At 40.3% G+C, this 27,809-nt stretch overlaps 1 protein-coding gene across 1 annotated transcript in view; it reads left to right on the plus strand.

Annotated features, from left to right (window-relative positions):
- Positions 1–27,809, plus strand: part of TDRD9 (tudor domain containing 9) — a 146,492-nt gene that overhangs the window by 62,641 nt on the left and 56,042 nt on the right. Inside the window, exons 8-15 of the mRNA XM_077820530.1 lie at positions 4,257–4,360; positions 6,253–6,311; positions 14,119–14,173; positions 14,368–14,452; positions 16,069–16,126; positions 21,088–21,192; positions 23,878–23,975; positions 24,476–24,607. Of these exons, the coding sequence (XP_077676656.1) occupies positions 4,257–4,360; positions 6,253–6,311; positions 14,119–14,173; positions 14,368–14,452; positions 16,069–16,126; positions 21,088–21,192; positions 23,878–23,975; positions 24,476–24,607 (696 nt within the window). The remainder of the gene's footprint in view (positions 1–4,256; positions 4,361–6,252; positions 6,312–14,118; positions 14,174–14,367; positions 14,453–16,068; positions 16,127–21,087; positions 21,193–23,877; positions 23,976–24,475; positions 24,608–27,809) is intronic.

Genomic DNA, 27,809 nt, shown 5'->3' on the forward strand with positions numbered 1-27,809 from the left:
ATTAATCCCTAAATGCATGACCTTACACTTCTCACTATTAAATTTCATCCTATTCCTATTACTCCAGTTTACAAGGTCATCCAGATCCTCCTGTAGGGTATCCCTGTCCTTCTCTAAATTAGCAATACCTCCCAGCTTTGTATCATCTGCAAACTTTATTAGCACACTCCCACTTTTTGTGCCCAGGTCAGTAATAAAAAGATTAAATAAGATTGGTCCCAAAACCGATCCCTGAGGAACTCCACTGGTAACCTCCCTCCAACTTGACAGTTCACCTTTCAGTAGGACCCGTTGTAGTCTCCCCTTTAACCAATTCCCTATCCACCTTTCAATATTCCTATTGATGCCCATCTTATCCAATTTAACTAATAATTCCCCATGTGGCACCGTATCAAACGCCTTACTAAAATCTAAGTAAATTAGATCCACTGCGTTTCCTTTATCTAAAAAATCTGTTACTTTCTCAAAGAAGGAGATCAGGTTGGTTTGGCACGATCTACCTTTTGTAAAACCATGTTGTATTTTGTCCCATTTACCATTGACTTCAATGTCCTTAACTACCTTCTCCTTCAAAATTTTTTCCAAGACCTTGCATACTACAGATGTCAAACTAACAGGCCTATAATTACTTGGATCACTTTTTTTCCCTTTCTTAAAAATAGGAACTATGTTAGCAATCCTCCAATCATACGGTACAACCCCTGAGTTTACAGATTCATTAAAAATTCTTGCTAATGGGCTTGCAATTTCTTGTGCCAATTCTTTTAATATTCTTGGATGAAGATTATCTGGGCCCCCCGATTTAGTCCCATTAAGCTGTTTGAGTTTCGCTTCTACCTCAGATATGGTGATGTCTACCTCCATATCCTCATTCCCATTTATCATGCTACCATTATCCCTAAGATCCTCTTTAGTCTTATTAAAGACTGAGGCAAAGTATTTGTTTAGATATTGGGCCATGCCTAGATTATCCTTGACCTCCACTCCATCCTCAGTTTTTAGCGGTCCCACTTCTTCTTTCTTTGTTTTCTTCCTATTTATATGACTATAGAACCTTTTACTATTGGTTTTAATTCCCTTTGCAAGGTCCAACTCTACTTGACTTTTAGCCTGTCTCACTTTATCCCTACATATTCTGACCTCAATAAGGTAGCTTGCCTTACTGATCCCTCCCTTCTTCCACTCCCTATATGCTTTCTGCTTTTTCTTAATTACCTCTCTAAGATGCTTGCTCATCCAGCTTGGTCTACAACTCCTGCCTATGAATTTTTTCCCCTTTCTTGGGATGCAGGCTTCCGATAGCTTCTGCAGCTTTAATTTAAAATAATCCCAGGCCTCCTCTACCTTTAAACCCATAAATTCTTCAGTCCAATCCACTTCCCTAACTAATTTCCTTAATGGTTGTGCTGGTTGTGGAGGCTCAAGATTGAGTGAATGTGCTTTGAAAGCAGAGTCCTGGGGCAAATTGCACTACTAGGCTAGGATGTATGATTGCATGTGGCCAGTGAAAAAGCTGAGAGTACAGAATTTAGGGGTAGTTCACTGTAAAAATGATAAACAAAAGAAATATTATTTTTCAATTCACCTCATACAAGTACTGTAGTGCAATCTTTGTCGTGAAAGTGCAACTTATAAATGTAGATTTTTTTTTTGTTACATACCTGCACTCAAAAACAAAATAATGTAAAAGTTTAGAGCCTACAAGTCCACCCAGTCCTACTTCTTGTTCAGCCAAAACTGCTAAGACAAACAAGTTCGTTTACATTTACGGGAGATAATGCTGCCCGCTTCTTATTTACAATGTCACCAGAAAGTGAGAACAGACGTTCACTTGGCACTTTTGTAACTGGCATTGCAAGGTATTTATGTGCCAGGTATGCTAAACATTCGTATGCCCCTTCATGCTTCGGCCACCATTCCAGAGGACATGCTTCCATGCTGATGATGCTCATTAAAAAAATAACGCATTAATTAAATTTGTGACTGAACTCTCTGGGTGAACATTCTGCCATATATTTCATGTTATAGCAGTCTCGGATGATGACGCAGCACATGTTCATTTTAAGAACACTTTCACTGCAGATTTGACAAAATGCAAAGAAGGTACCAACGTGAGATATCTAAAGATAGCGACAGCACTTGACTCAAGGTTAAGAATCTGATGTGCCTTCCAAAATCTGAGAGGGACGAGGTGTGGAGCATGCTTTCAGATGTCTTAAAAGAGCAACACTTGGATGCAGAAACTACAGAACCTCAATCACCAAAAAAGAAAATCAATCTTTTGCTGGTGGCATCTGACTCACGATGATGAAAATGAACATGCATTGGTCCACACTGCTTTGGATTGTTATCGAGCAGAAGCCATCATCATCATGGACTCATGTCCTCTGGGATGGTGGTTGAAGCATGAAGGGACATATGAATCTTTAGCAAATCTGGCACATAAATATCTTGCAATGCAGGTACCGTGCGAACGCCTGTTCTCACTTTCAGGTGATGTAAACAAGAAACAGGCAGCATTATCTCCTACAAATGTAAACAGACTTGTTTGTCTGAGCGATTGGCTGAACATGAAGTAGGACTGAGTGGACTTGTAGGCTCTAAAGTTTTACATTGTTTTATTTTTGAATGCAATTTTTTTTACATAATTCTACATTTGTAGGTTCAACTTTCATGATAGAGATTGTACTACAGTACTTGTAATGGGGGAATTGAAAAATAGTATTTTTTTTGGTTTTTTTACAGTGCAAATATTTGTCATAAAAAATAAATCTAAAGTACATTTTGTACTCTGTGTTGTAACTGAGATCAACAAATTTGAAAATGTAGAAAACATCCAAAAATATTTAAATAAATGGTAATTTATTATTGTTTAACAGTGATTAATTGTCATGAATTTTTTTAATCGCTTGACAGCCCTACTTATTTCACAACACCAAAACATGATAGCTGCTTAGGATATATATTTTAAAAAAAAACAGCTTCCTTTGATCCTTTTTAAAAGATGAGAAGTATTGGGTGGATAAGGGACAGAGAGATAAAGAAGGAAACTGATTATAGTAATAGGATCATATGGAGACTCTGTTCTGGCATATATATTTTTACAGATATGAGATGGAACTTCAGCTTTTTGGTATCTTTTTAAATTATCCTAGTTCTTGTAGATCAGTGGTTTTCAATCTTTTTTTCATTTGCGGACATCAAAAAAATTTCAAATGGAGGTGCAGACCCCTTTGGAAATCTTAAACATAGTCTGAGGACCCTCTGTGGACCACAGGTTGTAAACGATTGTTGTAGATGGTAGTACAGAAGCAAGGTTAAAAGTGGATTTAAATAAGGAGAGGAGGGAGTGTGGCTTGGCATTCAGGTTTTAGGAGGCATGCCACATGTAGGAGTATCCGTGATGAAATGAGCAGACATGGAAGAGCAAGGAAAGCACTCAGTGACCTTATGGAGGTGGAGCCAACATAGGTTTGGTTTGAGGTGATGATCTCTTGAGTAGCTAACACAAATCTGAGTCTACTTACCTGCTGATTCTTAATTACCACTTGAACAGGTCTTTCAGAGGCCTCTGCAATTAACTTGTAAAAAATCAACAGTCTTAGATTGTTTTGAGAACTAATTTATAGTCTGACCTTTGCAGCAGACTGCAGCAAACAAGGGGGGAGATTAAAAAAAAGTCCTGATCACTAATACTCCTGTAAAAAGAAATATAGCTTTAAGTGCTAGATGGTGCCAGCACAACATAACACAGTCCTGTATTGCTCATGTGGAACTGCACTTCCTATGGGAATTCTGAGAGGGATTCTTCCTCTCCTCGTATGAGGGTGAATCAATGCATTTCATCATCCTTTTGGATCCTTCAGTCTTATCTGTCATGACCTGCAGACTTTGCTGGAAGCTGGGAGTTGATCGTCCTTATCCTATGTAGATAACTGTTACAGGGAACATCTTGGTATTTTTTTAAAAATAGATGTACCCCAGAAATAATGTATTAAATAAGATGAGTTGTGGGGGCCAAAAGTTCATCCCTCTGAGTAGACTAATTTCCTTGTAAAGCTTCAGATTGACGTTAGTGTCTTCTCTATTGGAATGGTTTTAATAAATTCAAGAAAACTTGAAAGAATTCAAGTCAGGTGCTAGTTTAATTTTGGACTGTGAAAATGATTGGCAATCTACTCACAATATTTAGGCTTGAAAGCTTTAGTGTTAAATGTCAATATGTTAACATCAAGTTTTTTTTCCTCTCCCTCTAGCTTTCTCCTCAAATCTTTGATGAACCTATGATCGCTAAAGAAATGTATGAAGTTGCAATCTCTCTGATTCAATTGTTTGATGAGTTGGAAATGAAGGAAAGTGGGTAAGATATACTCCGGGTCTGTTTGTGAAGAACTTGTGACTCACTTGAAATGAAACTCGAATTAGGGAATATGATTCTTTGCAGTACCTCTATTAGAATTCTGACATGGCTTTAATTTTTTTGCACTTTTCTTCCTTTTGTCTTGAATGGTGATTTATTGGCTTGATTTCTGCTCAGATTAATTGTATTTAGACTCCTTCTAGCTTTTATTGAATTTCTTGAATTTTTAAAAATACTCTCCAGGGCACAATGTGTAAGTGACCATTAAAGCTGTGTCAGTTGAAAACTTTATAGACTTTTTGCTGCAGGCTGGAATTGAATGTTCTTTATATCAGGGCTTTGGAGCGGAGCCCGGAGCTGGAGCGTGGAGCAGCTCCAGAGCAGTGGAGCTGCAGGTTTTTGCCTGGAGCTGGAGTACAGCTCCAAAGCCCTGCTTTATATGAAACAAAGAAGCAGAACTCGGATTTGTTTTATTAACAAAGGAATGAAGGAAAGTGTAATACATAAGAACCTATGAAGGCTGATGTCTTTTCTTGTTTGTATTTTTTAGACTTTCATGCTTATGTACATATTAGGTTAGAATGTAGAACAGATTAAGGCGATTTCATTTGTCTTGCTCTATAGCATTTTGTAAATTGGTATTCAGTATCTGCAAGAATGTGGTAAAAAAAATCTAGAACTACTAGAACTCAGTCTAGTGCTGAATAGCAACTTAAAGCTACACTTTTCTGTCATGCTTTGTTCTGATTTTTTTTACACTAATTTATAAATATATATTGAAGAAATAACTTCACTTTTTAGACTGAAAGCTTTTTTTAATGTTTTGTGAGCTTTTGACGTTTTGGAAAAAAATCATGAAACTTACATTTTATAGTGCAATCTGAAAGTTTAAGTTTTGATGGGGATATTAATGTGATAAGTATGCGCTCATTTATCACTTTCATTATGAGGAATTTTTGATCTTTCTCCTTTTTTTTTCCTGAAGAACTGAATACTTCCTATAGTGCTGCTTTGTTGGAATATTTTAGAATACTAGGCAAAAGTACTATATAAAATGTTCTCATTACCAATATTAGTATATTATTGTAGTTTTTAATTTCAGAAAGGGGCACTGCTCATAATAGGAAGAGACATTAGTACATTCCAGTGAAAATGAACATTTCTGGTATTGATATCATTAAAATATTTGTTATATGTAGAGTAAGGGAATAGTGATTTTTCATGCTACATTTACAAAATATTTTATAACAGTATGAAGTTACTGCTACCAAGTGTAAGATTTTTGTATTACATTAAACTGATTTGTGGCCTCTGGTCTCTGTCACACACAGGCTTACGCAGAGTGATGTCTCTAGCCGTTCATGTCATGGCTTAGCTTATTAGTGCTTATGAAAGGAATCTGTTTGTTTGCTATTGTAAAACTAACTTATTCAGTTATAGCTCATCATAAAGAGCTTTGCAATTTTCCTTCCCATTACATGCCACTTACAATAGGAAAAGATTTTGTTAGAGCTATCTAACATAGCATTTTTTTAAAGTAAGGATAGAGTTTATGCTTCACAAATTTTAACAAAATGAAGTTAATACTGTATTAATTCTCAAGTAGTGATACTCAGAGAGAGTTTTTTATATAACAAAATTTTGTAAGGGAAACGGGAGTACTTTTACATGTGACATAGTTCTAAAGGCCATGGAGCAGATTTGCTTTCAGTATTTATGGACATGTTTTATGGAAAATATAGCTTTAGGTAATGTTTTGTATCGTGTCTCTTCAATGAACTTAAATAGCACAGCTTATAGGAAAAGTGCACTTTTGTTACTCTTACAAGATAAACATAATAGGGTGAGGTTAGTAAAGTGTGAAATTAATTAAAATATATTTTTAATATTAGGGAGAACAAAAATTTGGGCCTTGTGTCAGAGCGTGGCAGTGTGTTGGTGTTTCTGCCAGGTGGGTACTGACATTTTTTCGCTGTGGTTTCGCTGAGGGGATGAAGCTTGTTAGCGGGTATTGAAATGACAGCTTTTTTTTCTCTGACATCGCTCCTCTTCTAATTGATAACGTAAGCATCAGAACATATATCAGTCTTCCATTTTACCCCCCCAAACCTATATGAATATGGCAGCAAATAAAAAGTGACCTTCATTGTAAAATACTGTATTCTAACCTTAGCATTTTCAAATAAAGTTACCAACTCCCTCCCCCTCACAAATTTTCAGCTACTGGGTTAAATGTTGAATTATACCATATTTGAAATTCTGCATTCAGTTTCTCCATTCTATATAATTACACAGCTCCTTCATATGACAGTATGGTCAGTAGTGCCTCATATCCAGCCTTCATCTAGATCCTTGAAGTAGGAGTTAAGCTTTTTTTTTTTTCTGTATGTTGCTTAGCTCATTTTAAGCATTCAATAAAAAATGTGTAAGGGACCACACAGCATTTCATGTATGAACAAGAGGCTGTATTGTTTTTTTGAAGAACCAATTTAAGTTGAAAAAACTTAAACTTGCCAATTAACCTTTCCAAAAGTACAAATCTAGTTGTGTAACTACTACCAAACAAAAGCCACGTGTCAAGTAATTCCTGTAGGGCTGTCAAACAATTAAAAAACATTAATTGCGATTAATCACTAGATGAAAAAAATAATTGCGATTAAAACTGCGATTAATCACACTGTAAAACAATAATAGAATACCATTCATTTAAATATTTTTGGATGTTTTCTACATTTTCAAATATATTTATTTCAGTTATGACACAGAATACAAAGTGTACCGTGCTCACTTAATATTATTTTTTACTAATATTTTCACTCTAAAAAATAAATATTTTTCAGTTCACCTCATACAAGTACTGTCGTGCAATTTATTTATCATGAAAGTGCAACTTGCAAATGTGAAAAAATTTTTTTACATAACTGCACTCAAAAATAAAACTTGTGTAAAACTTTAGCGCCTACAAGTCCACTCAGTCCTACTTCTTGTTCAGCCAATCCGTAAGACAAACACGTTTGTTTACATTTGCAGGAGATAATGTTGCCTGCTTCTTATTTACAATGTCACCTGAAAGTGAGACCAGGCATTTGCATGGCACTGTTGTAGCCTGTGTTGCAAGGTATTCATGTGCCAGATATGCTAAACATTTGTATGCCCCTTCATGCTTCAGTCACCATTCCAGAGGACATGCTTCCATGCTGATGACGGGTTCTGATCGATAATGATTCAGAGCAGTGTGGACCGATGCATGTTCATTTTCATAATCTGAGTCAGATGCCACCAACAAAGTTGATTTTCCTTCTTGGTAGTTTGGGTTCTGTAGTTTCCATATCGGAGTGTTGCTCTTTTAACACTTCTGAAAGCATGCTCCAGACCTCGTCCCTCTCAGATTTTGGAAGGCACTTCAGATTCTTAAACCTGGCTTTGAATGTTGTAGCTACATCTTTAGAAATCTTACACTGGTACCTTCTTTGTGTTTTGTCAAATCTGCAGTCATCTGATACTACCATAACGTGAAATATATGGCAGAATGTTTGTAAAACTACAGAGCAGAATATATACAATTCTCCCCCAAGGAGTTCAGTCACAAATTTAATTAACACGTTATTTTCTTGATGAATGTCATCAGCATGGAAGCATGTCCTCTGGAACAGTCTCTTTTTAATCTCTCCTCATATGGAAGCTGTTCCATACCCCTAATCATTTTTGTTGCCTTTGTACCTTTTCCAGTTCCAATATATCTTTTCTGAGATGGGGCAACCAGAACTGTACAGAGTTTTTAAGGTGTGGGTGTACCATGGATTTATATATAGGCATTATGATATTTTCTGTCTTATTATTTATCCCTTCCCTAATGGTTCCTACATTCTGTTAGCTTTTTGACTGCCGCTGCACACTGAGCAGATGTTTTCAGAGAGCTAGCCATGATGACTCCAAGACCTGCTTCTTTAGTGGTAACAGCTCATTTAGATCCCATCATTTTGTATTTATAGTTGGGATTAAGTTTTCCAATGTGCATTATTTTGCATTTATCAACACTGAATTTCATCTGCCATTTTGTTGCCCAGTCACCCAGTTCTGTGAGATTAAAAGATTGAAATAATTGGGTTTTAATCTGGAGAAGAGAAGACTGAGGGGGGGACATACGTTTTCAAGTACATAAAAGGTTGTTACAAGGAGGAGGGAGAAAAATTGTTCTCGTTAACCTCTGAGGATAGGACAAGAAGCAATGGGCTTAAATTGCAGCAAGGAAGGGTTAGGGTGGACATTAGGAAAACCTTCCTAACTGTCAGGGTATTTAATCACTAGAATAAATTGCCTAGGGAGGTTATGGAATCTCTGTCATTGTTTAACCTGCTCTTAAAAATCTCCAATCACCTGTTGGGGATGGTCTAGATAATACTTAGTCCTTTTTTGCACGCAGGGGACTGGACTAGAAGACTCTCAAGGTCCCTTCCAGTCCTATGATTCTATCCCCTTTAATAAATCCTTCCTAAGGGATGTCTCTGTCCAAACCATGTTCTCCTCCTCACCTGTCATCTTTCCCCCAACCCTTAGTTTAAAAACTCCTCTGTGACCTTTTTAGTCTTATATTCCAGGCATCTGGTTCCATTTTAGTTTAGGTGGTGTCCAATCTTCCTGTATAGGCTCCTCTTTTTCCAAAAGATTCCCCTGTTCCTAATACACCAATGTCTCATCCATGCATTGAGACCCCGCAGTTCTGCCTGTGTAACTGGAAGCATTTCAAAGAATGCTACCATGGAGGTCCTGGACTTTAATTTCTAACATAGAAGTCTAAATTTGCCCTACAGGACCCCTCTCCTGCTTTTCCCTACAATATTGGTACCTATATGTACCATGACCACCAGCTCCTCCCCAGCACTGTACGTAAGTTTTTCTAGATGTCTCAAGAGGTCCTCAACCTTCGCACTCAGCAGACAATTCACCATGCGGTTCTCCTGGTTATCATAAACCCAATTATCTGTATTTCTAATAATCAAATCTTCCATTACTATTACCTGTCTCTTCCTAATAAGTTTCCCTCCCCCAGAGAGGTATCCTGAGTGCAAGAGGATACTCTGATGTCATCTGGAAGGAGGGTCCCAACTATGGGATTTTTTCCTTCTGCTCCAGCTTGATATTCTCCTTCCTCGAGACTTTCATCCTCCTTAACAGCACAGAGGTTGTCAGACTGGGGGAGGGACCACTCTGCTATGTCCTAGAAAGTCTTGTCTGCTTATCTCTATCTTCCTTAGCCCCTTCAGTTTAGCCACTCTGGTTTCAAGAGCCAATACTCGATTCCTGAGGGCCATGAGCTGGTTGCACTGAATATGCACACATGCCACCTGCCCACAAGGCAGGTAATCATACATGCTGCATTCAGTGCAATAAATTAGGTAGCCATCACCCAGCTGCTGGACCCCCCCGCCTGTATGATGTTTACTCTTGCAGAGGTATTGTTTGTACTTTGGGTATGTTTCTGGGGGTTGGGGGATATTGGCCTAAGTATAACGAATGTTTATTTGGTGTATCTGGATGTGTGCTCCCTCACAAAACTCCCCTGTTCACTTGCTCCTCTGGTTGCTTTCGAGCTGGCTTTTAAAATCCCTGTTCTCCCTGGGTTAGCACCAGCTCCTTGTCAAGGGAGTCTAAAGAAATTAGGGATTAAAGGATGGCAGGCTAGAGTCTTGCTGGGACTTGTCCTCTGTCTTGCCTAGCAGGCTGGTAGGATCAGCATGCAGACCACCAAGGAGACCACACTATAAACTTCAGGGAAGCAGAGACTCGTCAGGGAAGCAGGCACATAACAAACTCACCCAAAGGTCATGTAGTCCCTCCTCCTCCATGTGAAGAACTCCCTCGCAAAACTCCTGTCTGATCACTAGCTCCTGTTTATTCGCTAGCTCCTGTTCACTAACAATCTAGTGGACTACTTGAGCCGACGATCTGTCACAAGTGATCACTGTGGAGGTCTATTATCAACCCAGTATTTCATTTGTGAGGAATTCTCTTAATAGATTTGTTCACCACCAAAGTGGCCCAGAGGTTCATTACAGGACACTTTCATCCTACCATGGAATCAAGGCCTTGTGTAGACTTTGCTACCAATTCTCCTGATTTCCAGAGGAGACAGGACAGAGCCACGCTAACCCTAAGAACTCCTTACTGGCCAAGACAATTCTGGCTAATACACATCTCCAGATGGCTGTTCAGCGTCTCGTTCCACTTCCAGACTGTCTGGATATAATATTGCAGAAACAAAATTAGGTACTGCACCCAGCCGTGAAATCACTGTATCTGACAGACTTGGATGTTGGCTTGTTGAGTGCTCATGCCAGGTCCAAGAAATCCTTATGTAAACACAGGCCTCCCCAAAAAGGACTTTCTCAAAAAGAGCGCTTTTCAGTCTGGGCAGGTCAACATGCTTGTGACCCAGTACAGGCTCCTATACCAAAGATGCATGTCTACTTCCTGCATTTGAGACACTCTGAGCTTTCTTTCAGTTCCATAAAGATCTCCATGATCTTGCCATGATCTCTGCCTGCTATCCACCTGTTCAGTCCTGCTCAATCTCTTCACATCCCACAATATCAAGATTCCTGAAGGCGTTGTTATATATATACATACTGGTCAGAGAATCCTCCTCACGCATGGGATCTCAACATCATTCTTGTGAACCTTATGGTATCTTCTTTTGAGCCACTTTTGAAATACAGTGTACCCTGCTGTAACATCTTCTGGGAGGGCCAGCAAACTCAAACTTATGTCTGACGCCCTCCCAAACCCTTCTCAGTTTTACCCCTTTTGTCCCAAGTGGTTATCCAAATTCAGTGTGTTGTGGGTCATTCCAGTTACAAAATGAAATTGATGATGGAGTTAGGTATTCCTTTGGTGCAATCTTGTTTATTTACAAAGAATGTACAAAATCTTGTTTCCTTGAATACAAGAGAAACTAAACAGGAGACTGTTCCTTTGTTTGGTTTTACAAGTCCATCTTTTCAGTCAGCTCACTATACCCAAAAAGCTTTCTTTTAGCTTTCTCTCAGGGCCACATTACCAGCCTTCTGCTCTACTGTCTGCTTTGCTTTCTCTTGCTGGTGCTTCAGTTTCTGCTGTGTCTGTCTTATATGCTTTTCTGGTCAAACAATACCCAGCAAAGCCTTCTGCGCACATAGTTCTAGTTTCTGGGTGGGCTTACAGACCCCTTTTTTGCAGCCCCAACCCAAGACAGAGGATCCTGTTTCCTACAGCGGTCCTAAGTGAAGGATGTCAGGCACACCTATCATACTCAACGACATACCACACAATCCATAATAAAATTCTTCAAAGATAACATCATGTTCAGATTTCATCTGATGCTTATCCCTAAAGTAGTCATGGAATTCCATTTGAATCAGTCTATTAATTCATCTGTCTTCTTCCCTAAACCCTCTTAGGAGAGAAAAAGCTCCACACACAGGATGTTTTGAGGGACTGAGCATACTATATTGAAAGAGGACAGCCTTTCAAACTGCCTTTGCAGCTCTTCATGGCCATTTCTGGTGCTTCGAAAGTCATCTCCTCTCAGAGGATATCAAAAATGGATTATGCAGTGCTTAACAATCTGCTACCAAATGGCTGATTATACCTCTCCAATCCAATGTTAATGCTCACTCAACTATAGCAGAAACCTACCCATATCTGAAAACTGTAAGGTAGCCACATGGAATAACTCTCTGACTGTTGTTAAATGCAGTGCTCTTGACCTAGCTGCAAGATCAGATGCCAGGTTTGGGGGAGCAATATTACAATCTCTGTTCAGTTAGGTCAGTCAGAACTCCTGAATTTCACTTGCCAGATGCAGTGCTGCTTGTCGGTCAGCTAGAGTGGGATTCACACTGAGAAGAGAGAACGGTTACTTACCTTTACAGGAACTGTGGTTCTTCAAGATGTCGTCAATGTGGGTCCCACAACTCGGCCTGTATCCCCACTTTTTTAGAGTTCTCTGTATCTGTACTCTGAATTAGTGAGGGACTGGGGAGGGGTGGTTGGGGCCGCTCTGCCCTTTACCCCTCAGATGAGATTGCAGGTAAGAGAGAAAGGAGGGTCGTGTGGTTATGGCAGTTGAATGTCACCCTGGATAACTGGATTGTATCGCTGCCTCTGCCATAGAGTTCCTGTTCTAGTACCTCATTGTATGGGCACCCAACTTGCAGGGTTGGCAATTTTCCAGGAAAAACTAGTTTAGGAGAGGATGCTGGTAAATACTGAACCTGTTTTAAACTGGGAAAAATAATTAAATCAGTGTCCAGCAAGCACAGAACAAATTTTGGGTACATCCATTCAAAACCAAGGTATAGGCTCAGTGTATTCACTACATGAAAGTTGGTCATTTGCTCCAGAACGCTGCATGGCTAAATGCACCTGGACTGGTGGTAGGCAACTCTGCATGCTTCTGACTGCTTAATCAATGCTTCAAGCCCACAACTTTGCATTATTGTTGTTTTCATGTAATCGGATGTTCTTGACTTTTTGTTTATATAATGTTGAAAATTGAAATATGAGTCAAGACATGTATTACTTCTTGGAGAAAATACCAAACTAAAAATGTATACAGACATTCCAATGTTCAGTATTATAATTACATATATTAACGTTACGCCCACTGCGGTCTTACTTTTTATTTGTACGACCCTAAATTATTCTCTGAATCTACTTCATTATATAATCATAATTTGAACATGTAACTAAAATTCACTGTAATGTGGTGTGCATTAATAAAATGGTTTTTAAAATAGAAAATGCCTTAAATTGGAACTAACTGGTTTTTCGTGAGGTGGTAAAAACCACCTCTGGTGAATACTATGCCATTCTTGCTGACTTAAGACACCTAGGGCTTGATTTGCTGAAATGCTGAGGAGTCTCAACTGAAGCAAATGGGAGCTGTGCTTGAATAAAGTGGTATAAGTGCTAAGAACTTTGAAAAATCAGAGCCTGGGCATATCTGTTTGGGTACCCCAAATTAGTGGGCACTTGACAGTTTTGGACTTTATCTCTCGTCCTTAGTTCCTTATCTGTAAAACGAGGCTACCTCCCTACCTCACAGGGGCTATGACAATGAATTATCTCTAAGTCTGTGAAGCACTCAGTCACTATAGCTATGAGGGTCAAAGAAAAGACCATATGGAAACTAATCAGTATTCAGTGTAGGGTTTGGATGATGTGGTTATGAATAAGGAATGGAGCCGAACATTGAATGGTGAGGATAAAAAGAAATACCGAATAGCTACCTATTCAGTGAGCACTGTTTGTCCTATGCAGTATACAAGTCAGAGGTCCTGTGGAAAAATATTATGTGATCATCCAATTAAAGATGGCAGTACAATAGGCAACATGTAATTCTGGCACGTCCTAGAATTTCAATGCTTGACTTTACAACTTTAATTTTCTTTGAATATAGCTTTCTCATGGGGGAAAAAATATAACGGGTAGTGTCAGGCAACTTTAATTATGGGGTAGTACTGCCAGTCCCACATATAGTAAGTGTAGGTGTGTGTGTGTCATTTTATTTGGAATGTAATTTTATACTCACTTTTCATTGCATGTTTTCTATTTAACCTCTCTGTTGTAATTGTATATGAAAAGGGATAAAGAAATAGAAGAAGAATTAGGAATTAAGCAGAAATGAGAATCCATTTGAGAATAAAATCATTAATTTCTTTGGTTTTGAGTGAGCATCAAAATGTTTATTTTAACTCAGCTGTTTATTTCCCCCCTAGGTTTGGCTGAAATGAATTACATGCATGAACTTCTCACAAGCATGATTCACAAAAGGTAAGTTAAAATGAGTAACACACAGTAAAATATTTTCGTATGTACAGTTCTATTTTAATTAAATTCCTGTTGAGTATTTTAATATTAATCCTTCAGCTATGTGAGTTGTATTCCCAAAAGGGACCCCTGGGGTAATTATGCCCCTGACTATTGTGAATTACTGTATAGGTATTACAGTGATGCATTTCCTCTAGGTTGCAAGTATACCTGCTCCATTCAAGTGTGACTTTAGAAGAACAGAATAATGTGTTTTTGACTCCAGTTCCTGGTTACAGAAAGGTAAGCAAGTATTGAAACATGGCTTAATTTTTATAAAAGAAGTGGATAGTTTTGGCCATAGGCAACGTTACCTTCTCAGGCTAAGATGGTGGAATTATTACTAATATTTGAAATTATTAATATTCATATGGGAAACCACCAAACACTAATTTAAGCATAAATTCCTTTCTTAAATCCAAAGGCCAAATGGAATTTATACGAATGCTCTAGACATGCATAAAAAGCCTAAATAATAAGCAATTCACTACAACCAAACAGTAACAGAAGCATTTGATTGAGATACTTACAGATGGACTAAACCCAGGGGTGCTTAGACCCAAGTTGGTCGGCTCCAAAATGGTCAAGCAGGTATTAGCAATGAACTGTTTTAAGAGTTTACTTTTTATATCCTTCGACAAACAAGTAATGTCGTTGCCAATCATTGACTTCAGCTAAAAAGCAACTTGAGACAATTCACCCTTATTTCCGGTCTTAATCCAGATAATATTTACAGCCTCCTTTCTTCCCAAGGCCTTTCCTTTCTTATCTTCTCCCCCACTCTTTGCTTATCAGCAGAACAGTGGGAAGGTTGGGGATTGTTTCTTTTAAGACAATTTTTCTTTGTCTTGTTACTGCAACTCTTTATTTTATTAGTTACTTTGAAAACCATGACAGGTTTCAGAGTAACAGCCGTGTTAGTCTGTATTCGCAAAAAGAAAAGGAGTACTTGTGGCACCTTAGAGACTAACCAATTTATTTGAGCATGAGCTTTCGTGAGCTACAGCTCACTTCATCGGATGTGAGCTGTAGCTCACGAAAGCTTATGCTCAAATAAATTGGTTAGTCTCTAAGGTGCCACAAGTACTCCTTTTCTTTTTGAAAACCATGCATCCTTACCACACTACAAGTAATACTAATTCTCATGGCCTTCTTTTATTTGCTGATTGGGGCCTTCTTTACAACACTTACTTACAAATGTAAGTCAACTTTAATTCTTTAATTTTATTCTTCTCCTACAACTGTATAAAGGCAATCCAGCTTTTTCAAGTTCGAAACTGATCACTTTTCTGGTAGGTCAGAAAAGCTTTCTTCAGTTAATTTACAGCTGTGGCTGTTATCACTGTCCACAGCTTAAAAAAATGGACGGGCTATAATAGACTTGATGAAGTTATAATTAAACAAATTATTGTATATTTTTCCTGCAAAGTGAATTGCAGATGTGGATTCCTGCTCCTGGGTGTCAATAGTTCTCCATGCTGGATCATGCCCTATGTTTGTTAGCGTCTTGATTTCTAGTGCTGTTAGATTATTGAAGTGTTACAGTTAAAAACTTAAAATATATATGTACTATGAAGTTACGACAACCATTTCCAAATATTTTTTTACTATAGCACTCTTTGTTTTATTTTTAAGCACTAGAAAAATAAAATCAAAGTGTTGTGACACCTTTTGTTGTCTAGACACAATACTGAGGAAAATCACTTTGGAAAATGGCAGAGGGCACAAAACACAAATAGCATATTTCTATTTCATTCACAGTTTTTCCTCCCCACCAAGGAAAGTTATATAAATACATATATTAATATAGATGAGTGAACTTTTCTTTGCATTTTTTTTTCTTTTTGGACTTGAACTAGATTATTCTGTCTACAAATATGGCTGAGAGCTCTGTAACAGTTCCAGATGTAAAATATGGTGAGTATCCTATATTGTAATTAGGAATATGTGTATCCTATATGTACTTCACTTGCATTTCCCTACTTCGGTGCCTCCCATCCCCAATCGAAAAAGGCCTTTATCACTGTCTTTACTGTATAATAACTTTGACCGTGAGATTTCCACCCCCTTCCACTCTCCCAGCAGCAGGGATTCTCTTACAGACTTTCTTTAAAGGTAACAAGGAAAAGAGAGAAAAAATTAAGATTGACCTACTCTGCTGTATGAGAGTTAGGTAGTGATGGTGGTTGTTAAACGTGTCTGACACTTGAAATAGTTTTGCTGCTTGTGGATGTTGTTGTGACAGAGCTAAAAACAATTGGTATGTCTTTAAGGCATAGTAACTTAAGTAACCCTGTTAGAGGAATCTTTGTCCTGTGGAAAAATGCTTACATGTGGTGGATAGCAACATTAGACATGAACCATTTAAGCTATGTGAAGTTACACATTTATGATTGAGACTTTCAGGTCAACACGAGCACCTATCAACAAAGAGGACTCTCTGTCCCCCATAGATCTGAAAGAAGCATATCTTCATATCACATGTTAGCAGCTCACAGGTATATCTTCACTGTGCTTCAGAGTAGCAGCCGTGTTAGTCTGTATCCGCAAAAAGAAAAGGAGGACTTGTGGCACCTTAGAGACTAACCAATTTATTTGAGCATAAGCTTTTGTGAGCTACAGCTCACTCCTTACCCTTGGACTAGCAGCCAGCCCAGAGTATCCAGACACATTGTGGTAGTGTTGGTAGTAGCTCTGAGGTAGGAAAGGAAATACGTATTCTGATCAGAGCTCGCTCGGTAGATAAAGTATAGCAGACTATTTGGAGAATAACAAAATTTCTGGATTCATACAGACTTGTTATTAACAAAGATCAAAGCTGTCTCCTGGCATCCCAAGCTGTCCTTCATCTATGGGGGTAAAGATTGACATAGGCTCCCACAAGGTGTTTCTTTGGATAGCTGAAACCAAGGAAAAGTATAACTGAGTGAGGTGGTTGACAGTTCATTATCTACATAGGTATCTTTCAGTCGGCAAGGACCTTACAGTGCATCCTACTGTCCTTCCCCCATCATCCTACACAGAATGTAAAAGTTACTTGGGCAGTATGTTAGTCCCTTGGTGGATGATTGAGATGGGATAACAAAAGAGGAAGGGGACAAAGAGCCAGTGATATTGGGAAAATGTGTGGGAGCTGATTGATGACTGGAGGCTGTGGGGTAGGGGGTGGAGAGAGGGAGAACTGAAACTGGCTGGGCAAGGAGAATGGGGACAAGGAGTCAGGGCGGGAATGTGACTGGGAGTGGTGGAGGAAGACTGGGACTCGGACAGGGAGCCTTGAGGCACAGACTAGGACTGGCCAGGCAAGGAGACTGGGACAAGAAGCCTGAGGAGTGGTGACTGGGACTGGGTTGGCAAGATCAATGGGACTGGGACAAGGAACTACAGGTGAGGGAAAGGCAAGACTGAGAAAAGGACAGATTTGAGGGGATGGGAATGAAGGGGTGAAGCGTCAGGGGAGGGGATTCCAAAAGGAATAGCCATACGGTTATGTGCCAGGGAGACCACCCTCCCCTTTACAGCCTGGAATGGAACCTAAGATTCCTGAGTCTCACCATTCCTCTGCTGTCATCAAAGGTTTGTGAAATCCACTGTCAAAATGTTTTATCTTCTTCTGGTGCTGGTCCACACACAGGATGACAGCCTATTATTGCTATTAGTTACTCCATTAGTTCAAGTAACAGTGGTCTGTGCAGTGGATCTAAAGCTACCAGGTCTGCTGATGACCAGTATGGGGTGTCAAAATTCATAGTTCTGTAGATTCTAAGGCCAGAAAGGACCATTGTGATAATATAGTTAGACCTTATGTATAACTCAGGCCATGGAAGTCTCCCCAAAGTAATATGATGCCACATGGTGGAATTTGTTTTTTTCAATTTGCTCTTTTAAAAACCTAGGACCTGATATTTTTCAGAGTACTTAGAATAATATAGCAGTTTACATATTAAAGTTCAACTCCTGTTGATGTACACTGCAGCTGTGAGTCCTCAGCATTTCTACAAATCAGACTCCTGGGTCTCAAGTCAGTCACCAAAAAATGAGGAACACACAGTTTAGTGACGATCTGTGGAAAGTTTGGTTTTGGTGACTTGCTTAGCATCACATAGGAACTCGGTGGAAGAGACAGAAATAGAATCCTGTTCTTCGAGTAGTATGCCTCTGTGTGATCCACTGTGGGTGTATCTGTGCCTCTAATCAAAGATTTTAGGTAGCAGTGTCCATTCAGCCTGTACTTATGCTGTCCTTCCCTCCTGGTCTGCCTCCAGGCTATCTACCGCAGCTCAGTCGAATCCTCCTCAGTTCCTTCTCCACCGCCTTTGGCCTTGAAGGGAGTGAGAGTTGTCCCTTCCTTATCTGCATCATTAGCATAAGTAGTAGTAGTTTTTGGTTCTTTTGTTCGTCTTAATAGTGAGTGTTTCATTATCCTGTTGGGTTAAAAAAAAAAAAAAGAAAAAAAGCTTCCGTTTACCTTTTCCCTTTTTTAGGAAAGCCCTCCCTTTCGTCCCCTGGGGTGTTTAGAAGACATCAGGAGCTGTGGAAGCTCCCTAAAAGTGAGGAGGACACCAGCACCCGAATCATGGACCTGGCCCTCTGTGCTGCCCCTTCCCCTCTGCCCTCACGCCGTCCTTTTCCCTCAAGATCCTACCCCGCCATTCGCTCTTCTCCACCTCTTCCCCCCATCACTTGCCTTTACATCTAGTAAAAAGTGGTGGGGGCATGGCCCCCTAGACGCCCCCCTGGAAGAAATTCTAACTTCTTTCAGTTTAAAAAAAGGAAGAAGAAGAAAGACGAAAGAACATCTCTTCTGCATTCTTCACTGCTGGAGGGTAATTGTCCCCCCACCCCCCAGGGGCATGTGCAGCTCTCCAGGCTTCAAGAGATGCCTCTCCTGCAAGGAGTCGATTCCAGACACACACTGTGTCCAGTGCCTGGTGGAGTCCCATATCCCTCAGAAGTGTTCCCGCTACCAGCAGCTAAAGCCGAGGTCTTGTAAAAACTGGAAGCTGAATTTAAAACTCCTCCTAATGAGAAGGCACTTCAGCTGCCATGGGACTCTGCTGACCCCAGATCATCCCCCAGAATCTTCAACTTCAAAGGGGTAGAGTCGCCAAAAAACCACAGCAGATTTCCCCTATAAAGGTTCAAGGAAAAAGGGCTCCAAGCCCTCAAATCGAGTTGTTGGCCAGCCAGAGGGGTTCCGCAGTGTGATCTGCCACCTTGGTACTGGCAGCTCCGACGCATGGTACCCAGAAGGGGGTCTCCACTGTGAGTTCTGCTGCACCACCTAGAAATATCAGGCGCTCAGGCTCTCAGGCAGCGGTACCACCCCCTAACGAGAGAGACAATTACCATACTGTCTTTAAAAGAGCGGCACCGAGTAAACCTTCAATACTGTGTGTGACAAAGCTCCCATCTATGGAGCACTCTGTATGTTTACAAACGTTGGTACTGACCGTGTACCACAGACACTCTGCAGCAGCACCGTATGAGCTAACAGTGCTGCAAGAGTTTGGTACTCTAGTGACCTGACAGTTGGGAAAAACTGCAGTCCCCATTACTCTCTACCAGGGCCCTGGTTATGAGCACATCCTGGTCGCTGGAATCACTCTCGATACTAGGCTACGTAACGCACAAACCCTGGTCAGAGCCATCCTTACCCACTGACAAGTCTGACAGTGACCAGGAGGATCTCATTTCCCTGGCCTCTCACCGTCACAGCACAAGGGACCTCCTCAGTTCCATCGAGCTGACCCGCAGTCATGGTATGGGCCTCCTTGGGGACCTCCCCCCCGATGGCTGTACGGATCCTATTGAAGGTGCTGACTTTCCAATGTACTGGGGGGTGGGGTGGGGTGTGCTCGACTGCTGGCTCTGCCCCAGGCCCCACCCCTTCCTCCAAAGCCCCTCCCCTCCCCCCAAAGCATCATGCCCTTGCTCCTCCCCCTCCCTTCAGAAGCCTCCTGCACACCATGAAACAGCTGATCACAGTGGGCGGGAGGCGCAGGGAGGGAGGGGAGAGGCATCAATTGGTGGGGCCGGTGGTGGGTGGCAAACATTTGGTGGGGGAGCTGAAGGGGGGGCTGCTGGTGGGTGCTCAGCACCCACCATTTTTCTCTGTGGGAGCACCTATGGACTCAACACCTATGGATCCTGTACTTCGCGGGAATCTGGGGTGTCTCAGAGAGAGTCTGTCAGACGGTCTCCTACAATGTCACTGTCCAGAGCCCCTGAGCCAGGGGTGGAAGAACAGGAGGAAGGGCTCGAAGAGAAAGCTGCCCTTCCAGCAAGCTTCTTATTTTCACTGGGCGAGGCTGTGACGCCCCTCCTCCATTACTAGCTGATTTTAAGAACTTTTGGGATCTTACCAAGAGGGTAGTGGATGAGCTGCAAATTCCCCTGCAGGAGGTAACAGATACACATCACAAGCTGGTGGATATTCTCCACACTGCCTTCTCATTATATCTTATATCTTACAAGTGATTTACTTATTTTGTTCACATTGTTAGTGCTGTATTTTTAAAAGAATTTTAGCAGATAAAACAGAAGTATTAGGATAGAATATCCAAATGCAGAAATGGCTGCTTTGTATGTATATCATCCAGTGCGCACTAAGATTCTGTTGTAATTCAAAGTAAACACTGGAATTCTAGTTTGGAATGCTACTGAAGACATTCAGACTATTCCAAGTGTAATTGTGTATATGTAGAGCTTTAGCCCACTTTCTTTCAATTAATTGCGGTTTTTTTCCATTTAAGATTATCCTTTATGGCTACAGAAAATCAACCAATATTTGTTTTATTGCAGAAATTTGTCCTCAGTGCAATACTTGAATTACTGTGTGTGTTTGTTTATTTATGTATTTTTGTTTTAAATTGCAGTCATCGATTTCTGTTTGACTAGAACTCTGGTTTGTGATGAAGACACTAATTATCAGAGCCTGAGACTTTGCTGGGCTTCTAAGACTAGTTGTAATCAGAGGAAAGGTAAGGCATCAATAGTCTTATGTTAAGAAGCTTCAGAGAAACTTGTTAGGTATGGCATAGGAGTTTTGCCTTGGCTTTTAGCAGCATTAATATTAAATGAAAAGGCCATTTCACATAATCTTTGCTCTGTGTGTAGGTCTGTTGTAGCTTTTGGGTTATTTGATTTGTCACTGTTCCAGAATATTCAAATGTGATTTCGTAAATATGTTGATACATACTGCCCTGTAATGTTTTTATTTTTATTTCTTTTCATATGGAAACTTACATAACACCCTAAAACTTGGGAGGATTGCTTATTATACTTTTAGAATAATATAGCTTTAAATGGTACTTGGTTTTAAATGCAGAATTCTGTTTTTTAAAGTGAGGTATTTACTTCTTCCTTAACTCGTACACTGTGCTCTCTGAATAAATTTAAAATGACTACCTTGCTTTTTTTAGCAAAATTTATTTGCATCAGAAGTGTGATCCTATCTATTATTAAAACAGGACACAGAGTTCCTCAGGTTAAACATTGCCAAACTTACTTTAAATGTGTATTTCCATACTGATCCTGGAAAATGGATACATTCTTGAAAATGAAGGCTACAGCATGGATAACATTCAAAATATTCTGCTCAGATGCTACAATAAAGCCCCAGGGCCTTGGATTTGTGTGATATAGTTACATGCATTTTGCACTGTCCCTCTGCTTTGCCTGCCAGTCCTGTTCCTGTACACAGGAATGGCAATGAAATGTTCTAGAATGTTGCTCTGCTTGCAAAATAGCAGGCTTGCTGAATGGAAGAACAGTACTATATGTTCCAGCCAACCAAAACTACAGTTGTAGCTTGGTGTAATTTTCAGCATGACAATCTTGATCCTGTCAGTTCCACATATAATGGAAAAATCAGAAGTTATAGTTGTTAAAAAATCAGAAACTGTAAGTACTATATCACCTTTTTTTGTGTTAAATTTTTCACTATTGCTTTTAAGAAGCTTTAGATGGTGTAGGGATTAAAAGTGCCTAAACTAGCACTCCCAGCAGTGGAGCTGCACTAGTAGTGGTGGTGGTGCAGTTGTGGAAGAATTCTCAAAAATATGCAGATGTAGACAAGACTTAGATACTTAATTGCAGCCTGCAGAAATAAAATATACAGGGACATTGTCATGTAGTTTAGGCATTACATTTGGGTTTTAGGTCTTACAGTTAACTAAATCAGATATCAATAGGAATGCTTATATTAAATAATAATTAAAAAAGATAACTTTGAACCATTCTCCCTCCCCTCAAGCTTTCAGCAAACCTCTCTGTGAGCATATTGCATGATTGGTAATATACTGGTCAGGAGAAGGTAGCAAGATAAGGATTAGTTCTAGTGCTCCTCTCTGTATCTTGCAGATTTCCAAGAGAAAAGCCATGCTGGCAATTAAAGTTGTTGCAATCACAGCTAATTTATCCTTTATGCTCTAGGAAGTGGAGAATCAGTGGTAGCAAGGCTCACGAGATCCATGTTGCCAGGAGTATGAGGTTTAGATATATCAACAGAGGAGGCCAGCTCCCTGCATGATAGCCTCTGATCTGTTCAAATGTACTTTTATTTCTCAAATGAGCCATAACTCCATTTGGCATTTGCAGACCAGATCCTCTATCCCAGTGCAAGGTCAGAACCCTTTTCCTTTCAAAGGGGAGAATGAAATGAAGTTCTAAATTTCTAGCAGAATTTTTTTTCTTATAGGATTTTTTTTTTTTCATGGGAGGATGATCAAATTCTAAGGTGAAATTTTCAGAAGTGCTCAGGTGACTAAGGAGCCTAACTCCCATTTTCAGAAGTGATTTAGGAGCCTAAGTCTCACTGAAATACTTCGTCATTTCCTGTTCTGTGTGTGTATAAATGTGGAAACTTAACATGCTGCATAGGCTTTTTTCAAATGTTGTTCACTCTGTTTGCATTATATGAAATCTATGAATTATCAGTGTACTATGTGCTGTACAATAGAGGAAGTGTGCCTAAGAAGTCCCAGTTCCAAAGAGCTTAGGCTAAGGTGCTGATCCTGCAATGAGCTTTGCAGGTTACTCACTGCAGGATCAGGACTTGTGCACATTTTGCCACAAAGTGATATAATATGAAGCCAGATATTCCTATACAAAACAAACAGATGTACTCAGTACCGCTCATACACTTCAGGGGTTAGGTGGGTATTTATAGCAACCATAGTATTTGAGTCTGCCACACACTCTTTAATATATTTATCCTGGCAACACCCTGGTGAGCAGGGAAGCACGTTTTTTCCCATTTTATGGGTAGGCGCTGAGGCCAGAGACTACGTGATTTTCCCATCTTCCACGAGTCTGTGACAGAGCAAGAAATTCAGTCCAAATCTCCCAAGTTTCAGGCTAGCATACTAACCACTAGTTGTCCTTACTTCCATCTTCCAGATCCTGACTTTGGATCTCATAGGGTTCATTCTGCAGTTGCTGCATAAGATGGGGAAGGGGAATTAGACTTTAGATGGGATTTTCAGTTTGAATTTTCTTCTTTGAGTTTTACTCAAGTCTGTTACCTTTGCTACATTGTCTTGTTGTGAAATATTTGGAGTGTGTGTGAATGAATCTTTTAATTTTAGTATAACATGTTTAAGTCTGAGATTGTCAGTTTACAAATCATTGCCAAAGCATGCCTTAATCTGCTGTATTATTTAAAGGCCGTGCTGGACGTGTTTCCAAAGGGTATTGTTATAGGCTTGTACACAAGGACTTCTGGACAAACTATATACCGGAAAATGCAATACCTGAGATGCTGGTAAGAATTATTTTCAAATGTAATTTTTGTAATATGATTTTATCTGTGTTTAGTGATGCAAGTAGTAAGTGTGGCTACATTGTTGTTAAAAATAATGTATAATTATGAAAGTTATTGACATGTTCAGAGAGTGTAAAAATGGTTGACGTTTTGGAGTAATTTGACTAATATTTAGTAATATAGAATGAAGCTGGTAAAATAATACTTTCAGGATACTTCTACTGGAAAAATAGACATAATGTGTTAACCATTTTCTCTTTGTAGAGGAAGACATATCAGGTCAATAAAACTACATTATCTTGAATGGTTTGGTAGCCTGCTAAAAGTAGAATCTATCCGTAACTGTGGGAAATACGGTTCAGTTATCGAATAGATTTATTTGGTGGTCTATATCTAAAATGTGGCTTTTATAAAAGGAAACATTCCATATAGCAAGTTAAGCGAGTTAACTTCTGCCATTTGTGGAAAGATAACATTTACAAATTTATTTTTCCTTTCAGCGTTGCCCATTAGGAAGTACAGTCTTAAAGGTTAAATTGCTTGACATGGGGGAGCCAAGAGCCTTATTGGCAACAGCTCTATCTCCACCCAGTATAGGTGACATTGAGCGCACCATTCTTCAACTTAAAGAGGTAGGCACTGTGACCTCCCCCCCACCCCGGGGTGCCTCCTGGGACTGAGGTACCACTGAGCACCCTGACCCACCAGCCTGGGCTCCCACTCACCCTGTAATGCTGTGACAAGCTGCAGACATGCTCCCGGTTTCACACTTTCTTCAGCACACAGGTAGGGACACATTGTTAGCTGACGGCCAAGGATGTTTGGTGAGGTGCCAGCTATGCCCGTTTATACCATCCGTGACTTTAACCGCTAGGACGCACTGTCCCTTCGCGGCGGGCAGCCCGGGCTAGGCTGACGGATGCCCCAAGGTCCTAACCACCCGTGACTTTAACTGCTAGAGCTCAGAGCTCCTTCGCAGCGGGCAGTCAATACTGACTGACAGGTGCCCCAATGGCAGCACTAAGAGCCTCTCCACACCCGTGACTTTAACTGCTAGAGCTCAGAGCTCCTTCGCAGTGGGCAGCCAGGATTGACTGACAGGTGCCCCAAGAGTTTGCCCCGTGGAGGCGGCACAACTCAATGCTAGGCTCTTAGTACTCTCACCTAATGGCCAGGCTTTAGAGCCAAAACGGCTGAGGTTCTTTAACTGTGTTGGCTGCTTTACAGTAAACCAGAGAAAACAAGTCAGGCTTATGCATAAATGGTTACCAAAATTTATTAAGCTAGATTCTAATAATGTGGTTACAAAATTGCTAGTGCCTACTTATTTAAATGTAGAGATGTTACACACACAAACAAGTTACAAAACTGAAGCCACAATCCCAAAGAAAGAAAACAAAGTATAGAGCTCTATTTCAAAATATGTGTACACTAAAGATAGGAGATCAGGTGTGGGTGCTTCTTACCCTCCTTGCATCTCTCGATTCCAGCGGTGCCAAGCCAGGATCGGTCACTCAATTCCGCGGAAAGACGAATAAGGGACAAGGCTTAGGGACCCTCTTAGCTGCAGAAGCCTTGGGAGGCTGTCACTTATCTGACCAGCAGATAGATAGTGAAAAGCACTCAAAAATCATGGTGCTGTAGGTCCCCTACTTATACCTCTGTACTCCTTTATTCTCTTTCTCCTTTCTTATGCCAAATTGAGGCTGGTCTGTCTGGGTGACGCCAGCTTTCGCAAGAGTAGTTTACACTTGCAAGGGAGAGAAACAATAAGTGTCGACTACTGGACATTTCTTTTATCAGGGTAAATATTTTCCCACCTAGGATGTTGGTGTGTGTGCATCACGCTATTTAGTAGGGGCTAAGAGCCATGTCTGTCACAGGGCCTCTGACTGCTGTGAGCTTAATCGTTGTATCTGTTCCCAGAGGCACATTGTAGCAGCACACCTGTGCTTTCACAGCTTCAAAGGCTGTGCTGGAATATATGTTAAGTGCCCTGTTCCGGCTTCCTCCTGTGTTTCCAGCAATGCTGGTCTGAGGCGGGGGGGGCTGGCTGTCTGGCTACACACATCCAGCTGTAATAACATGAAAACAGGCTTTCTGACCAGCCCACATGGGAAGGCTATTTAGCTAGGGCACTTACTAGCTTCCAAGGTGTGCACCCCCCTCTGAAGAGTAAACCCCAAATTATACTGTCTTGCACTGCAAGGGAACTGTACAGCACAAGCTTGTGAAATTTGCTCCCCTCCTTCAGTGTGGAGGATGATATGCAACAACTCCTCCTCCCCCCCCCGCCCCCGGGTTATGATTTCCACACACCGGTTTTAGACGAAGCAAAAATAAACATATTAACTACAAAAGAGAGGTTTTAAGTGATTATAAGGGATCGCAAACCGATCAAAGTAGATTACCTAGCAAATTAAAAAAACACAATCTAAGCTTAATATACTAAAGAAATTGGATATGAGTAGCAAATTCTCACTCTAAATGATGATTTGAGCAGTTCACAGAGATTCTTGAGGGCAAGCCGCACCAGGTATTCCTTTCACAGACTAGAAATCCCTCTAGCCTGGGTTCAGCCCTTCTCCCCCAGTTCAGTCCTTGTTTCTCAGGCATTTCCAGCAGTTTTCTTGGGTGGGGAGTCAGTGAAGAACAAACCTGATGTCACTCCCCTGCCTTCAATAGCTTCTGCATATGGTGGGAACCCTTTGTCTCCAATTTTTTGGTTCCCTGCCTTTCAGTGGAAAAACACTGGTATTCTGTGATGGAGTCCAGTACCAGGTGACTAGGTCACATACCTCTGTAGGGCCATAGCAGCCATGGGTCAGAGACTGTTTTTACCATCCTCAGGAAAACTTCCCAGGCAGGCTCTGTGGTGGGAGATAAGCATCTTCTAAGACCTATTGTTTTCCCTGATGGCTCTTCCCAGGCAGCTATCTAGACTGATTGCTTTCTGTCTAGTGGGTGTTCCCCAGATGTAAACACATTTATAACAGATGCATAGACAATATTCCTAACTGCAGATACCAAAATGATACTTGCATACAAATAGGATAATCATGTTCAGTGAATCATAACCTTTTCAGTTATATCTCGTATGACCTATCTTGTATAAAATACATCATCGTTATGCCATAATTATATCATAATATTAGTATGAAGAATGTGGGGTGTAATGCCACAGGCACTTCTCCTAATTGTTTTGCTGAAGCCCAGATAGTCTAAATATACTGTAAATAGTCTGAACTTGTGTCTAATAAGACATTTAAAGAGGTACTGACTCCTCATGGAAAACTGAAAAAAAGCAAAAACAAAAAAAACTAAACCTATCAGTTTAGAAACACTTTCTTTTCCCCTCATTGGGGGACATCACTCCCCTTTTTAACATAATTTCTGCAACCATCAATTTTAATGTTGCTACAACAGGATTACGGCTTCATTTAGGAGCAGGCACAGATGACTATTTGGGAAATAATCCTGTTTGTAGACAAGCATCCTTAATAAGAAAGTATGAAAGAAATAGTAACGAAGCCATGTGCTGTAAGAATTGTTTATAAATAAAAGCCAAAGTTCTGTCCACCTCTTCCATTCTCGGAGAATGGTTCTGATATTGCGCAACTCTGCACAGGGTTTGTGCTTGCTGATTGTAAACACTGTGGGAGCATTAGTGACATTAAACATATCCTCCTTTCCCCCAAATGTAGGAGTAACAGTTTAAAAGTAGTGTAGTTCATTGGCATCTTCAATCTCTACCACACACGTTTTAGCTGCAAAAAAGTGGGCTTTTTAAATTTTGGTTTAAGCTTCCCAACCTTTTTTCTCCGCCAAGCACCT

Source organism: Eretmochelys imbricata, chromosome 6 (assembly GCF_965152235.1).
Source record: "Eretmochelys imbricata isolate rEreImb1 chromosome 6, rEreImb1.hap1, whole genome shotgun sequence".
NCBI lineage: Eukaryota > Metazoa > Chordata > Testudines > Cheloniidae > Eretmochelys > Eretmochelys imbricata.